This window comes from Solanum tuberosum, unplaced genomic scaffold (genome assembly GCF_000226075.1).
Source record: "Solanum tuberosum cultivar DM 1-3 516 R44 unplaced genomic scaffold, SolTub_3.0 scf00017, whole genome shotgun sequence".
Lineage (NCBI taxonomy): Eukaryota > Viridiplantae > Streptophyta > Magnoliopsida > Solanales > Solanaceae > Solanum > Solanum tuberosum.
The window spans coordinates 1,973,205-1,990,685 of NW_006238943.1; the positions used below are offsets into that span (position 1 = coordinate 1,973,205).

Consider the following 17,481-nt stretch of genomic DNA (forward strand, 5'->3'; position numbering starts at 1 on the left):
GAGTGATAAATATGGGAGGGGAGAATTAAGAGATAGTGGTTGATTTGGAGTGAAAGAGTTAATTAAGCAGATAATTAATCAATCCTAGTTTTAAGGTATGTGGGTATCTAATAATCTAATTGTATCTTCAAATAATAATTAGTATATGGTATAAAATATTAAAAGTGGTAATACATGTAATTGTTTGAAAGTAAAGATAATATTAGTATATATAGTAGTGATGTATGTCTAATAAGGTAGTTTATCCTATATTTAATGATAACTTAAATTCTGTATTTATATTAAAAGAATACATACATATATAGAATCGGTATTCCCTAGCTAACTCATCACTAATAGAACCTAGCTAATTGGATTTTCACATAATTTATTGTTAATTCATAATTAAATAAAATTAATAAATAAAAAAAAATTGTTTGGCGCTAATTTTTTATTTTCTCATAGTGAAATAAATTTACATTTTCGAACTAATAAAAAATTAACAAATACGTGGACACTTCTTTATCATGATGTTCCCCTCAATAAGCAAATCTAGCAATTAGATCTTCTGTACATACTCTTCTGTTCCTAATTATTTATCTTCTTTTTTTTTATAATTATTCCTAATTACTTGTCCATTTTGATAAATTAAGAAAGGATAATTTTTTTTATCTATTATATCCTCAATTAAATAACTAATTACTTTGAAAAATGCAGAACTTTTCATCCACTTCATAATTAATAGGGATAAAATGATAAACTCACTATGTCGTTAATTGATTTTTTAATAGGTGTGTTAATTCAAAAGTGGACAAATAATTAAGGACATGGACTTTATTTTAATTAATGGACTAAAGAGAATAAATGATTAAAAAAAGAGTAGGTGAAATAAAGCCACCTTATAAGTATCGTGCGACCAAATGTGTGTTACGTAGATAAATTAATTATACAAAATATATTATATTTTATAATTACGTACACAAGTATATAAAAGTGAACGTAAAAAGTATCTTAAAGGTGTTTAATATATCAAAATACTATTTGAAAATTGTAGTGTTTAACATATGTGCTATTAAAATTAAGAAAATGCATATATTAAATATAAAAAGTTTTTTTTTTTTTTAAATAAAATATAAGATACGTTAATTTCGTTTTTGTATAACTTCACGGGAATTAAAATTGTTCTTCTAGAGCTCTTTAAAATTTTATGATCTTCTCGGAGTGAATTTCTTTATTTTAAAAAAATATGAAAATTTAATACTTTATACCATGTCTCCACTTAATTTTGATAAGATAGATATGATCTCTTTATTCTTAATTAAGATTTTAAGTTCAAATTCAGGAGATTAATAACAAAAATCATCAAGGAACACTTTCTTTTAATTTTATGTAATACCAATTCAAATTAATCCTATAATAAGAATATTAAACACCGAATAATCATTGACAATATATTTTGAAGATTCACATTTATCAGTAAAAAAATAATTGGTTATCATCTGATTAGTAAAATTTTCCTTCTAACTCTATCTTTTTTCATTGGTATATGCTTTGAAGGTAAAAAAAATAATCAAAATAATTAGTCAAAGGCGTAAGATAATTACTCAAAGGCGTAAGGAAAGTAGAAGGTAAGAGTTCAATAAAACTTACGTACTAATAATAGTCTACATATTTTGTCCAAACTTTTATTATATAATATATATTTATTTTTTTCAATTTATGTGAAGAAATTCGAAATATAAAAATCAAAATTGCTCATGGGATAAATAATTTAATTAGGAACCACTGTCGATTAATAATTTCAATTACGGTTCATTTCAATATCTTGCTTCTGTTATTTATATATAAAATAAGTTTAAAATGACTAAAAATAAGACAAAAATCAAAAGTAGATCTCTCACTACTTTTATTTTTTGATTTAAAAATCATTTAAATTTGACTTTTTATTTTTAACTTAAAAGCTAGTACTTTTTTAAATTAATTCAACGGTCTCTAAATTTTCTAAAGTAGATGTGGAAAATTGAGTCTGTTTTACTAATAATTATTAAAGGACAAAAAATTGACTGATAATATATAATACTCCCAATCACATCATAATTAGAGTGATTGAAGCTTTACTTGGTCCCATTTGATTTATTACTTAGACCATTTCCAACCCATCTCTATTTTACTCGTCATTCTCTATATTTGGAAAGTAAAATAGAGAATGAGTTCTCCAACCACTCTCTATTTCACTCTCTATTCTTCAATTATAGAGAGGTGAATAGTAGCTCTCCAAATTTGGAGAACTACTATTCACCTCCCTATTTTACTTTTTGATTATTATAATATTATTTTTATTATATTATTATCATTTGTAATTATTTTCTAATGTAACATAACATTTTAAAAATATATTATCAATAAGTTATTACTTCCGCCCAAATTAATAATTTTTCTATTTTATTTTTTAAAAGAAATGGTCACTTTAAATATGCAATTTAAAGTTATTTTAATATTATTTATATTATATAAGATTATTAATTATGTCTCTAATATTTGAAATTATTTTCTAAGTAATATAACATCTAAAACATTATTGATAAGTGGTAAAATTTAGATTTCTAATGGTGCTTTTTTTCGTTATGATTATATAGGTATATTATATAAAAAGAAAAGTTTTTTTTTAAAAAAATAATTAAATAAAAGTTTGATAGGATAGGGGCTATGCATTAGTCTAACTTCTAAGTACAAACCAAAATGTGTTAAATTAATAATAAGCGGATCAATATATGCTAAATTTGGAAGAATTGGATTTGTCAAATCTTCATGAGCTAATTTTTATCACTTTAAAAATTATTTGGTTGGGAGAAAATTTTACAAAGATAAGTTATGCATCAATCATATAATGTTGAATGTTTGTATTACATATTAATATTATACTTCAAAAATATTTGTTTTATGTTTAAATAATTATTAATATTTTACTATTACGAGGAATGTTAGCATTTTAATTCATGTATAATTTAATATCTTCATTTTTATTCTAGTTTTATTCCATATAAAATAATATACAGATTCTCGCATGATTTATTTAAATATTATTGACAATAAAAATATAAACAATAATGAAACCTTTAATAATAAATACAACAAATACTTATCACTTCACCAAATAATCACAATTCGTGAATTTATAATAAAGTACAAAACTTAGATGATATTGTTATTTTTTAAGCAAGATTTAATAACTGATTTTATATTACAAATTAATATACAATCTAGCTAAAACATCTAGAAGAGAGTAGGTAAAATAAATCTACCATTCGACTTCTTTCACAACTTCTCTGGTTGCTACAATTCGTCAGTATTGTATTATATTGTATTTTATTATAATATAATAATAAAGAAAGACTACAATATAATCCTATCAACTCAATTATTATATAAATTGAAAATCATTTACATATCGTGTTATATTGTACTTTATTATTATAATAATAATAATAATAATAATAATAATAATACAAAAAATTACAACAGAATCATACTAAATCAATTGTTATATAAATGGAAAGTCATTTTACATATCAATCTACTAAAATTATAGAAACAATTAAATAGAATGACGTTTAAAGTAATAATATAATAATATTAGTGGGTGGAATTAAGAAAAGTCACTATTCAATCCTTTCACAACAAGTAATTTTTAATCATTCAACCACGAGATTTGTGAAAAGTTATATTTTTTGGCATTTTAGTACAAAACAATAAGGGTAAAGAGTGTATGATATTTTTTTTATTTTAAAATAAATTAATTTTTTTTCTATTTTTTAGTTAAAAAGTATTAAAGTTAAAAGGGCAAAAATATTCAAAAAGATAAAATAACATAGATAAAATATCATTCTAGCAAAATTTTGACCAAAATTTTCTCGCCTAAAAGATTTTTCCGATAAAATTTAATTAACAAACCCCACTGGTCAAAGTTTTCTTTTGCCAATTTAAATGAATTCTTTTTCTCGGAAATAAAGGTATCATGTTTTTTCATAATACTAGTTAGAGCATAGGCGTGTGGTAGGTAAGTCTTAAGTCAATTAATAAAATTATATATAATAAATGTTATATTTATCTCAGAAGGTTGATAAGTTATTTTAAAAAATATGAATCTTTTTTAAAATATTTTAAACTATATTATTTATTTATTTATTTTGTTTATCATAATGTAAATACTTTTAGTATAGTTCAAAAAGAAAAAAGATTTAAGGAGCAAGTTTTTAGTTAATTTTAAAGTTCTAAAGATTTAGTAGCTATAATTTTAATAAAATTCAGAAAATTCTAAACATTAAAAATATAATTAAATAATAATGATTTGAAAATAATAATAAATTAAAGCAACGACGAATAAAGTATATGACATAATGAGGATATTCGTTCGCCGCGTAGGTAAAATAGCACAGGAATTTTGAACATTCAACTACGTGGTTTCTGAAATCCTCAAAAAATGGTATATTATATCGTCATCGTTGTTAGTTGTTCATTTTTATTCTCATACGTTTTTAAAAAAAAATATAAATAAAACGAGTAACTTATCGATGAACTCTCACGGTTCATTTTTAGTTATCACAATGAAATTTGATATATTTATTAAGAAAATAATAATTAACATAAGTCATAACTATTTTATCACATTATTTCTGTTAATTAATTTAAGTATTAAGTTTTGAAAAATAATTTAAAGAAGGATTAATTAAAATAATTACCTTTATATAATATATTAAAAGTGACAGCTGACAAGTAAATGTGAAATAGTAAATAAATAAAAAAATAATAAGGCAAAGAATTTAAGAGAGTAATTTTTAATAATATGGACAATTAATATAATACGGAGGAAGTATTATTAGTACAAGTGCAAACTGGCCAAACTTCCTATTGTTGAGAATTTTAAATGCAATATTTTTGAGAAAATTAAAAACATGAATTTAAAAATAATGGAGGCCCCCAATAAAGGTACATTTCTTTTCTTATATAAACAAGCCAACTAGTGCATAGAATTCACATCACAAAATAAAGAAATATAATTCTCTAGAGAAGAAAACACATACACACAAAAACAAGAAAAACGTAGTAGCCATGAATGTGAAAATTGAGAGTTCAAAAATCATCAAGCCATTGTATGAAGGAATTCCACCTTCAACTACAACTCATATTCCTTTCAATGTCTTTGACAATGTAACATTTGATACTCTAATGGCTTTGATTTATGCCTATAGACCACCCACCCCTCCCACATCCACTATCGAAACGGGACTTCGAAAGACGTTATCAATTTATCGAGAGTGGGCCGGGCGAATAGGTGAAGATGAACACGGTAATCGAGGAGTTTTTCTCAATGATGAGGGTGTTCGATTCATCGAGGCGTCAATAGACGCCTCGTTGGACGAAGTATTGCCCTTAAAGCCTTCGCCCTCTATGCTCTCCTTACATCCTAGTTTAAAGGATGTAGTGGAGTTAATCCAAGTCCAAGTCACACGTTTCACGTGTGGCTCTGTGGTGGTCGGTTTCACCGGCCACCACATGATAGCTGACGGCCACGCTGCAAGCAACTTTTTTGTAGCGTGGGGTCAAGCATGCCGAGGGATGGAAATTGCACCCCTCCCAATGAATGATCGTGCTATTTTCCACCCTCGGGATCCACCCCTCATCGAGTACAACCATGTTGGGGCTGAATTCGTGTCCAAATTAGTAAACAAGGAGTTAGTCAAAGTCAACAACGATGAAAATAAAGAGAAAAATATCATAGTCCACAAAGTCCATTTCACCTTGGAGTTCCTAGGGAAACTCAAGGCGCATGCATCTTTTATGAATGGAAAGGCTAAAACTTATAGCACGTTTGAAAGTCTAATAGCCCATTTATGGAGGGTTATTACAAAATCACGTGACTTGAACATGTTACAAAATACTCAAATTCGAATATCGGTTGATGGAAGGAGAAGAGTTATACCTAGGGTTTCGGATGAATTTTTTGGTAATATAGTCTTATGGGCATTTCCAACATCAAAAGTGAAGGACTTACTAGATGAGCCACTTCACTATGCAACAAAGATTATTCATGATGCAATTACTAAAGTTGATGATAAATATTTCAAGTCATTTATTGATTTTGCAAATGATGAGAAAGTGATGACTAGACAAGATTTAATACCAAGTGCAAACATGAAGGAGGACTCACTTAGTCCAAATTTGGAAGTTGATAGTTGGTTGAGGTTTCCATTTTATGACTTGGATTTTGGTACTGGTTGTCCATTTGTGTTTATGCCTTCTTATTATCCAATAGAAGGAATGATGTTTCTTGTGCCATCATTTATTGGAGATGGAAGCATTGATGCTTTTATTCCTTTATATGAACACAATTTGACAAATTTCAAGAAAATTTGTTACTCTCTAGATTTGAAAGCAAAATGAGAAGACCAACTTATGGGGTGGGAGTGGAGGTGGGGGTGTTTTTGGTATATTTTGTTGTTTTTAGCAAATGGACACTTTTGGTTATTATTTTTTCCTAGTGATTTTATTGATTGTCATGTTGATGAAAAGGCTAAAACTTATAGCACGTTCGAAAGTCTAATAGCCCATTTATGGAGGGCTATTACAAAATCACGTGACTTAAACGCATCACAAAATACTCAAATTCGAATATCGGTTGATGGAAGGAGAAGAGTTATACCTAGGGTTTCGGATGAATTTTTTGGTAATATAGTCTTATGGGCATTTCCAACATCAAAAGTGAAGGACTTACTAGATGAGCCACTTCACTATGCAACAAAGATTATTCATGATGCAATTACTAAAGTTGATGATAAATATTTCAAGTCATTTATTGATTTTGCAAATGATGAGAAAGTGATGACTAGACAAGATTTAATACCAAGTGCAAACATGAAGGAGGACTCACTTAGTCCAAATTTGGAAGTTGATAGTTGGTTGAGGTTTCCATTTTATGACTTGGATTTTGGTACTGGTTGTCCATTTGTGTTTATGCCTTCTTATTATCCAATAGAAGGAATGATGTTTCTTGTGCCATCATTTATTGGAGATGGAAGCATTGATGCTTTTATTCCTTTATATGAACACAATTTGACAAATTTCAAGAAAATTTGTTACTCTCTAGATTTGAAAGCAAAATGAGAAGACCAACTTATGGGGTGGGAGTGGAGGTGGGGGTGTTTTTGGTATATTTTGTTGTTTTTAGCAAATGGACACTTTTGGTTATTATTTTTTCCTAGTGATTTTATTGATTGTCATGTTGATGAGAGATGTGTTTTGGAGAAGAAGTTTGAGTTGGCATTTTTTGTGATTTTATTTATATATATTAGTGATTGAAGAATATTGATTGGTTGTTTTTTCAATTTACATGGTAATTTGCTTCTCTTTTTGTTAGTTTGTATTTGTTTTGATTTTATGTTCGGTGTCTGATATCTGTTTGCTGATATCGATTAATATTTATTTGCTTTGCATGAAGCTAGATTGAAGCTTGCATAAAAGATACGAGTTCAATATATTATCAATCTTGTACACTTTATTAAAAACTTTTACTAAAAAATATGGGTAATGCTAAATGACCAGAAAATTTGGTCAGAATTTGGCCAGAAATTTAAAAAAATTATCATATTTTTTTTATTTTAAAATAAATTGATTTTTTTCATTTTTTAATTAAAAGTTATTAAGTTAAAGGATGAAAAATGTTCAAAAGGTAAAATAACATAAGTAAAATACCATTCTGGTCAAATTCTGATCAAATTTTCTGGCCAAAAGATTTTTCCAAAAAATATACATACAATATACTAAGAAACTTTTTATGAAAGATAAAAAAGATTTTATCTTGTCTCACCTAAAAGGTGCTAGGCTATTTCCTTCTTTGACAAAACTTTCATGTTTGGTTTCATATGGTGGAAAATTGGAATTTGAAGTCATTTGGCCCCATGCAAATTTTTCTTTGAAAGACTTTGGAAAGAGAAATGATTTTTCTAAAAAGAACTATGCATATTTTTCTTGGTTAAAATTGTCTCATTTGATGTAATTAATTTTTTTTACAATAAATATGTCAACCACTACAAAGAATTTGAATTTCCACAAGAATTTACCAGAATTAAAGCAAAAGAAGAAAATAGTTCCAAAAGACTCAATGTATGTACACATCAATAAAAATAAGGGATAAATACTTTCTCGATTTATTTTTACTTGTCACTGTTTGACTTGACACATTCATTAAGAAAATAATTATTGATATAGGTATTGATCACAAAATTTAATTGATCACAAAATTTTAGAAAATAAGAAGACATTTTTTCGTAGATTATATTCTTTAACATATGATGTGAGATATAAGTATTAAACATAAAATATAAATTAAAATAATTAAGACACGTAAATTATAACAAGGTCACTATTCACTTTTTCCCGTATAACTTCATTCGAGGGAATTATTCCCATTCATCCTTTTTTAGTTGTCATGATTTATTTTTTTTGAGTCAAACGATAAGAATTTTGACTAACATTTTTTATGTATGTTTTCATCATATTGATATGCAAAAGATTACAATTTATAGTACTTTTTCGTATAGTTTTTAAATATCTAAAAAAATTTATTTAAAATATCGAATTAATATAATCTAATTTAACTTTAAAAATTAGTCAAGTTGACTTTCGAAAATCACAACATGCCAACTAAAAAGAAACAGAGGGAGTAATACTTTTCTTCTAGAGATATTTTTTTTCTTATATAAAGTGAATATTGGAATAAACTTTTAAACTTTATGGTTCTCTTTTTTGTAATGCACTTTTAATATTGATTTAATTGTTCTATTTTACTTTAAACTACCTTTAAAAAAACAAATTAATCATTGATGGTAATTTTTTTCCGTAAACAACTTCATTATATTATATTATAATCTGTTGCAAATGTTCATATAATGTTCGTGCATCATTTACAATCTAATTTGAGAAAGTCGAATCCCAAGAAACTCTATTTAGGAAAGAATTTTGCTAGACTATGAGCTAGCATATTCTATGTTCGAGGAATATATAAAATATTGATATTTTCATAGGGATTCATCAATCTCTCTATATTCTTGCAAGTTGGGGTGAGCATGATATGGTATTTGAAATTTTGATATTCGATTTTTAAAACTATTTATATCATTACCATACAAATTTAATTTAGTATTGTTCGATATTTTGAAGTTCAATTTCGATATTTTGCGGTATAATAAATCGATAATCATAATTTGTTCAACTTCGATTAATATATACTCGTATAATAGAGTATTCTGACTTCGATAATTCAAAAGGGTCTCAATTGTATCATATTAATTACTAACACATTACATATATAGAAATCTATATTCAAAAGAAAGTACAAACAACTTTTTTAGACTTTTTGTTAATCAAAATAGAATAGTCAAAGTTTTAACGTCTAAACCTTTAGTTTATACCAATATTAGGTTGCATATTTTCTAGTATGTTAATAATATATATGTTATTTATGTAACTATATACTTCGATATGATATTTGGTATTTCGATATATTGTTTCTAAATATCAAAAATCCAAAAAGAATAATGTATATCATAATATAAAAATTAGAATATTAAAAATTTGATATGATATGATAATTCGATATATATCATGTCTATGTCCATCTAGCTATTTTCCAGGACATCGTTATCTTCTTTTATTGCATTTGTACCATTTTTTTTTATCCTTAAAAAACCATTTTTGTAAAGCACGTTCTAAATGGCCACAAATGTTTAAAAGATCATTATATCCATATTTGTTCATACAATAATGGCAAATGAGGGAAAACGTCGATATGATATATATGTGGCCATTTTCATTAATTATTTTTTGGAAGAAAAGGATAAAAATGAAAAAAATAAAAAATTAAACCATTAAGTTCACATCATACTCCATTGTGGCCAAATGATTGTGGTAAAAAAATACTTCATTTGTGTCATATTAGATAAGTATCTTACCGATAATAATTGTCTCATATTATTTGATCACTTACTAAAGTATGATAGAATTAATTTTTTTTAATGAAAGTGTGGTAAGAAAAATGTGAATACTAAAACTTTTTCTTATTTGTTAGTACTTAGTAGTATACAAAAAAAATTCTTCCACATAATTTAATACTCTTGATATTTTATGTTTTATGTCTTAATTAATTTAATTGATCCACACATTTTAGAAAATAAGAAGATATTTTTCATATATTATATTGTTTAACATATTAAGTTTTATTTATTTGAAAAAAGAGTCCTACAAGAATATATTTTTCTATTTAAATTTGATTTATGCTAAGAATATTTGTTGAAACGTTACAAATTTATCATATTTTAAAACTCTGTACTAGACAAATTACATTATATAAATTAAGACAAAAAAATATTATTAAATTGGTCAACAATTTAAAATAATAATATTTAAAACAAAATATAAATATTTATTTAATTATAAATTATCTGATTAGAATAAATTTTAAAATTAAACTACTTTTAAATAAAACGGTAAAAACTTTTAACACAAATTTAAAAGAAGATATGTTACTACTAAATTGAGTTTGACGTTTTAAAAATATGAAAAAACATTTAAAAATTAATTTTAAAATATTTCAAATTCGTTAGTCTTAAAACTTATCTTATCCTGACACTGATGACTAAACGGGTAATTTACCAATACAATAGAGTTAAACACAAGTCGAAATTATTTTACTTTATTGCATTTCATACGTGAATTATTAAGAGTTTGAGTTTTTTATCTCAGCTATCGCCCGAAGGTTAGTAAAACACATCTAGATGTGGACTAGACCAAATATTTTTACGTTTGTTTGACATAAAATTTTTATCCACCTGACATATATTACGGCTTTATTTGCTGACATGTTAATATTTTAAATATGTTTTTAATTGACTTTTTTAAAACTCTAAATTCTCACCTTATAAGTTGGAGATATTAATGTCACGGCAGAAACTAGATCACAACTAAAATGATGGTGGATATCGCAATTGGAATAAATCAATTATATGGTGATATATAGTTTTAATCTTTAACTTTAACTTTTAACCTAATATTTTTTTTTTAGATTTGTTACTGTAATTTTCGTTTTCATGTGGCAAAATTTTAAATAAAAGAGAGAATATACACATATTATTAAAAACTACTTAAGGCATGTCTCATTATAAATCAGATATAAAACTCAAGATTCAATCTCCGCCATCTATTTTGTTATGATAACCCAAATATGAAGGAAAAAAAAATACCATAAATAATTTGAAATCGAATAAGTGCTTTTAAAAGTAAAATAACTTTGTCGACTATCATTTCTTTTTAATAATTATTCTTTGTTTGCAAGAACATGGAATGTTTAGGACCAAATTGTTTATTAAAATTAATACTATAATACATAGAAAAACACCACCAAACAATTATGTTTTCTTGTGTTTTATATACTTTATTCATTATGGCCTTCACGTGATTTTTTATCATGAAATATCTGTATTAAAAGCTGTAATTCCACTGAGTATTAGAGTATATTAATTTTTTATTTATTATATTTTTATATTCTGAACTGATGAAATAGGAGCAGTAACTTAGGTGGACCTGAGTGTAGATGATTGAATTAGCTGTACATAATTCCTAACAGATTCTGTTTTAGTTTGTTAGTTAGAATAAATAAATAACCACCAATAGAAGATTCTAGAATGATCCTATGCACTTGTATATAAGGGAGAAGATGTAACTAGATTCTCCAAGACATTCATTTCCACAATTTGTACAAACGCTTCTGCACAGATATGAAGATGTTATCTTCTGTTTCTTAGCTCATTGTTCTTCAATGGAGGTAAATTGATTCGTTAACATGGTATCAGAGCAGGGCCCGTCTCACCCGATGTTGGGACCCCCAAAATCAAAATTGCCCACGCACCAGATGCTAAGCACTGGGCGTGAGGTAGGGTGTTAAAGAATGACAAACGTCCCACATCGGTGGATAATGAGATGGGTGGACTCCTTATAAGGCTTGGGCAATCCTCTCCCTTTGAGCTAGCTTTTGGGGTGTGAGTTAGGCCTAAGACCTAATTTAACATGGTATCAAAGCTGTGTGGCCATTGATATGGTCTGATTGAGCAAGTTCGCAGAAGAAACATGGCGATTGTAGTGGATAATGAGTTGCCGGAAAAATTAAGCCATAATCATCCTTTATATCTGAATTCTTCAGATACTTCTGGAGTGATGTTGATTTCAATTCAATTAACTGGATCTGAGAACTATTCTGTATGGAGCAGATCAATGAAGATTGCTACACTTGGAAGAAACAAGTTGGGTTTCATTGATGGAAAGTGCAGAAAAGAAGGTTTTGGTACAAATTTGGTTGATCTATGGGAGCGTTGTAATGCAATTGTTCTCTCATGGATAATGAATTCTGTTTCAAAGGAATTGCTTAGTGGAATTGTCTACTCGACCGATGCATGTGGAATTTGGAGAGATCTCAAAGAGCGATTCGACAAAGCTGATGGATCGCGGATTTTTCAGTTGCACAGGGAGATTGTATCTCTAACTCAGGGAATGAGTAGCATTTCTGAGTATTTTACTCGATTGCGTTTGCTTTGGGCTGAATTTGACAGTTTAGCTCCTTTTTCTGGATGTGATTGTGCGAGATCACAAGATTTTACCGAGTTCATGCGAAGGCAAAAATTGCTGCAGTTTCTCATGGGCCTAAATGAGTCCTATGAACAAGCTAGAGGTCAACTTCTAATGTTGATTCCAATTCCTTCTGTAAATCAGGCTTACTCAATGCTGATTGAACGGGAAAGTCAAAGAAATATGGCACATATTGCTGGATCAATGACGAACATGGAGATTGCATCCTTGGTGGCTGGAAGAAATGGACATCCTAAGTTGAAAAAGAACTGGACCTCTCAGTGTGATTATTGTAGAAGGACTGGGCATACTAGGGAGAATTGTTATAAATTGATCGGTTACCCAACTGATTTCAAGTTTAGGAAGAAGGATAATAATCCTAATCTTGTGAATCCAAGGGGTGGAGATCAGAGGAATCAAGCCTATAATGGGACATCTGATGACAGACAAAATAACACTGATACAGGACATGGTAGAGCTTCTTGTGTTGATACCTATAGGGGTCCTTCTGATAGAGGAAAATGTGTGATGCCATCAGAATCTCACAGTGGGGGAGGAGAATTTGGAAGGTACTCTGGTGGGTACTCTGGTGATTCTGGAAAATCCTCTGCTGATTGGCATAGAGAGGCAGGAGCAGGACCTCCAAACTACTCACATCACCAATACAATCAACTGATGCATAATATGGAGAACCCACACCACTATAATCAATTCCAGCGGCTGATGGATAAAGACAATTCTGGAGGAAGCTCATCCCACTCTCATCTGTCTGATTCAGCTAACATGGGAGGTAATGTATATGTCTCTAATGTGCTAAATGCTCACAACACAGGTAATATTCATACGCCTCAAATGAATGAACCTAAAGAAGAATGGATAATCGATACTGGAGCAACTAATCATATGATTTCCCACAAAGGAATGCTAATAGCTGGTAAAGAAACTGTTAAAGTTTCTGATAAAAGGGTGTATTTACCAAATGGAGAAACAGTAGATGTTTCACATATTGGCAATTGTGGAGTAATGAATGGAAGAGTGTTAACAAATGTACTGTACATACCAGACTTTAGGTTCAATCTGATGTCTGTTTCCAGGATAACTAAGGAACTAAATTGCTCAGTTCATTTTTTTCCTAACTTCTGTATATTCCAGGACCTCTCAAATGGGAAGGTGTTGGAGATTGGTGAAGAAAATGATGGACTCTATTTGTTAAAGCATAAAGGACAAACAGAGAATGATGATCAGCACTTTAGAGGATTACGACAAATTAAAGGTTTGATAGCTACAAGAAATAAAGTAGACGTTTTACTTTGGCATAGGAGAATGGGACATACATCTGCTGGAGCCATGCAACAAGTGTTTAGTCTTAGCCATGATTACTGTAAGCAAGAAATCAGTAGTTGTGAAATTTGCCCACTTGCTAAACAAACTAGGATACCTTTTCCTAGTAGTGATACCAGATCTATTGCTATTTTTGATTTACTACATTTGGATGTATGGGGACCTGTTCATGTACCTACTTTTGATGGCAATAAATTGTTCTTGACCATTGTGGATGACTATTCTCGGATGACTTGGATTTTTTTGTTAAAATTCAAAAGTGATGTTGTCATTGTCTTGAGAGACTTCCTTAAACTAGTCTTGACACAGTTTGGTAAAACAATCAAAGTAATGCGATCAGACAATGGGACAGAATTTGTGAATTCTGAATGTGAAGTATTGTTTAAATCTCATGGCATTCTACACCAACGATCATGTGTTTACACCCCACAACAAAATGGGGTGGTGGAAAGGAAACATAGATACATTTTGGAGTTAGCCAGAGCCATTAGATTTCAACGTTCTATTCCTTTGAAATTCTGGGGACATTGTGTATTGGGAGCTGTTTATCTGATGAATAGATTACCATCTAAAGCATTGAATGGACAGACTCCTTATGAATTGTTTCATGCCTGTAGAGGTACCATTGATCATTTTCGGACCTTGGGATGTTTGTGTTATGCCAAGAACTTGCCATCTGGGGACAAATTCACAACTCGAGCAGTGACTGCTGTACATATGGGATATTCTGAGGTGTCCAAGGGTTATGTCTTATATAACCTTGCTACACATTCATTTTTTACTTTCAGAGATGTCATTTTTCACGAAGACATTTTCCCTTTTCAGACTCAATCTCCCTCTCATCCTGTGTTTCTAGAAAATCCTGCAGGTTTTCTTGATGACATGATCCAGGCCAATCCCTCTAATCATGTTGAACAGGTTGCAGTACCTACTGTAGTGACTGAGCCTGCAGTGGATGTTGTACCTCCTGTCATTACTAGACAGTCTGCAAGACCACGAAAACCACCATCTTGGATGACTGATTTTATTACCAATGCTGCTACTGAGTCGACTCTTTATCCATTATCACAAAGTTTGAGTTATGCCAACCTGTCCAAGCAATATCAGTCTTATGTTCAGGTTTTTTCCTGTACCACTGAACCACAGAATTATCAGACGGCTTGTTTGGATCCTAACTGGATCACAGCTATGCAAGAAGAGATCAAGGCTCTTGAAGATAATCAGACATGGCGGTTGGTACCTTTGCCACCTGGGAAAGTCCCTATTGGATGCAAATGGGTATACAAGGTGAAGTACAAAGCTAATGGCGACATAGAAAGGTACAAGGCAAGACTAGTTGCTAAGGGTTATAATCAAAAGGCTGGTTTAGACTATCAAGACACTTTTTCCCCAGTTGTCAAGATAGTCACTGTTAGGAGTGTTTTGTCCATTGCTGCTGCTTCCGATTGGCATATTCATCAATTAGATGTTTATAATGCTTTTTTGCAAGGCGATTTGTTTGATGAAGTATATATGACACTTCCTGAGGGTTTTTCTAGCCAGGGGGAGAAGTCAAGGTTGGTATGTAGGCTAGTAAAATCCCTATATGGTCTCAAGCATGCTAGTAGGCAGTGGAATGTGAAACTTACTGATGCTTTGATAGATTCTGGTTTTATACAAAGTAGTTTGGACCATTCTTTGTTTATTAAAAGACATCATGAGCAGATTGTAGTTGTTTTAGTATATGTGGATGACATGCTAGTAGCTGGTAGTTACTTAAGACTGATTGAGCAGACTAAGGAAGAGCTACATGCTAAGTTCAAGATTAAAGATCTTGGCATCCTGAGATATTTTTTGGGGATTGAATTCAGCAGATCATCCAAGGGAATTTTGATGAATCAAAGAAATATGCTCTGGAGATGATAGAAGAATTAGGACTGACTGGTGCAAAACCATCATGGACTCCATTGGATCCAAACTTGAAGCTGACAACAATAGAGGTGGATAAAGCAGGAGGAATTACAGATGATCATGTTTTGACAGATGTGGGATCATATCAAAGATTGATTGGAAGGTTATTGTACTTAACACTAACAAGGCCAGACATTGGTTTTGCAGTACAAACACTAAGCCAGTTCTTACAGAATCCCAAGAAGTCACATATGGAGGCAGCAATCAAGGTGATTAGATATGTAAAAAGACAGCCTGCAATGGGGATACTAATGAGCAGCAACAAGGAAAATAAACTAACTGCATATTGTGATGCAGACTGGGCATCATGTCCAAATACAAGAAGATCTGTGACAGGGTTCCTAATCAAACATGGAGCCTCCTTGATATCATGGAGATCAAAGAAGCAAACAACAATATCAAGAAGTTCAGCAGAATCAGAATACAGGAGTATGGCTTCTACTGTGTCAGAGGTGGTATGGCTGGTAGCACTGTTCAAGGAACTAGGAGAAGAACTGGAGATGCCAGTGGACCTTTTTTATGACAGTAAGGCAGCATTGCAAATAGCTGCAAATCCAGTTTATCACGAGAGGACCAAGCATATTGAAATAAATTGTCATTTTATTAGAGAAAAGATTCAGAAGGGGTTGATCAGACCACTGTACTTAACTACGCAGGAGCAACAAGCAGACATTATGACAAAGGGGTTGTTTAGATCACAACATGAGTATTTGGTATCCAAGCTGGGCATCCTGAATATATGCATGCCTGCCAGCTTGAGGGGGAGTGATGAAATAGGAGCAGTAACTTAGGTGGACCTGAGTGTAGATGATTGTAATTAGTTGTACATAATTCCTAACAGATTCTGTTTTAGTTTGTTAGTTAGAATAAATAAATAACCACCAATAGAAGATTCTGGAATGATCTTATGCACTTGTATATAAGGGAGAAGATGTAACTAGATTCTCCAAGTAATTCATTTCCACATTTTGTACAAACGCTTCTTCACAGATATGAAGATGTTATCTTCTGTTTCTTAGCTCATTGTTCTTCAATGGAGGTAAATTGATTCGTTAACATGAACTCCTTTTAAAAAATAGTAGTTGAAATAAGGTGTTGAATAAATTATCATTGAAGTCGTTGAATAAATTCATCAAAAATAGTACAATCGAATAAAATTTTGATAGATTTTCAATTAGACGTCTGTAGGATTAGGGTAGCTTGAAATTAGGTGCTATTAAATTGTAATGACTTGGAAGGTCATTTTTGGTAATTTTGAAGTATTCGTTGACTTTAATTAATTAGTTGATGGGTAATTGTGAATAATTGACTTAATCAATAGTTAATGGGGCTAAAGTGATCATTTATTTAAGACCCTATACCATTTGTACCATATAATTAAATTAAATTAGTGAAATTTAACACTTTGAATTATACCTAAATATTTTATTTAGAAACAAAAAGGAGATAGGGGAACAACGAAGGAGACGGGTAAGAAACAATCTGAAACTTGTGATATTTATATACTTAATGCTTGAAAAATGTTCACTGTTAATATTA

At 29.8% G+C, this 17,481-nt stretch overlaps 1 protein-coding gene across 2 annotated transcripts; it reads left to right on the forward strand.

Moving 5' to 3' along the window:
• Positions 1–5,018: 5,018 nt before the first annotated feature.
• On the forward strand, positions 5,019–7,373 carry LOC102594495 (agmatine coumaroyltransferase-2-like). 2 transcript variants are annotated; one of them, XM_006340223.2, is made up of 2 exons: positions 5,019–5,829; positions 6,550–7,373. In XM_006340223.2, exons 1-2 carry the CDS (start codon positions 5,089–5,091, stop codon positions 7,138–7,140), a joined length of 1,332 nt encoding a protein of 443 aa, XP_006340285.1. In that variant the 5' UTR covers positions 5,019–5,088; the 3' UTR covers positions 7,141–7,373. The 2 variants fall into 2 exon arrangements, with proteins under 2 accessions (XP_006340285.1, XP_006340284.1); XM_006340222.2 differs by lacking the exon at positions 6,550–7,373 and having other exon boundaries at positions 5,019–6,500.
• The last annotated feature ends 10,108 nt before the right edge of the window (positions 7,374–17,481 follow it).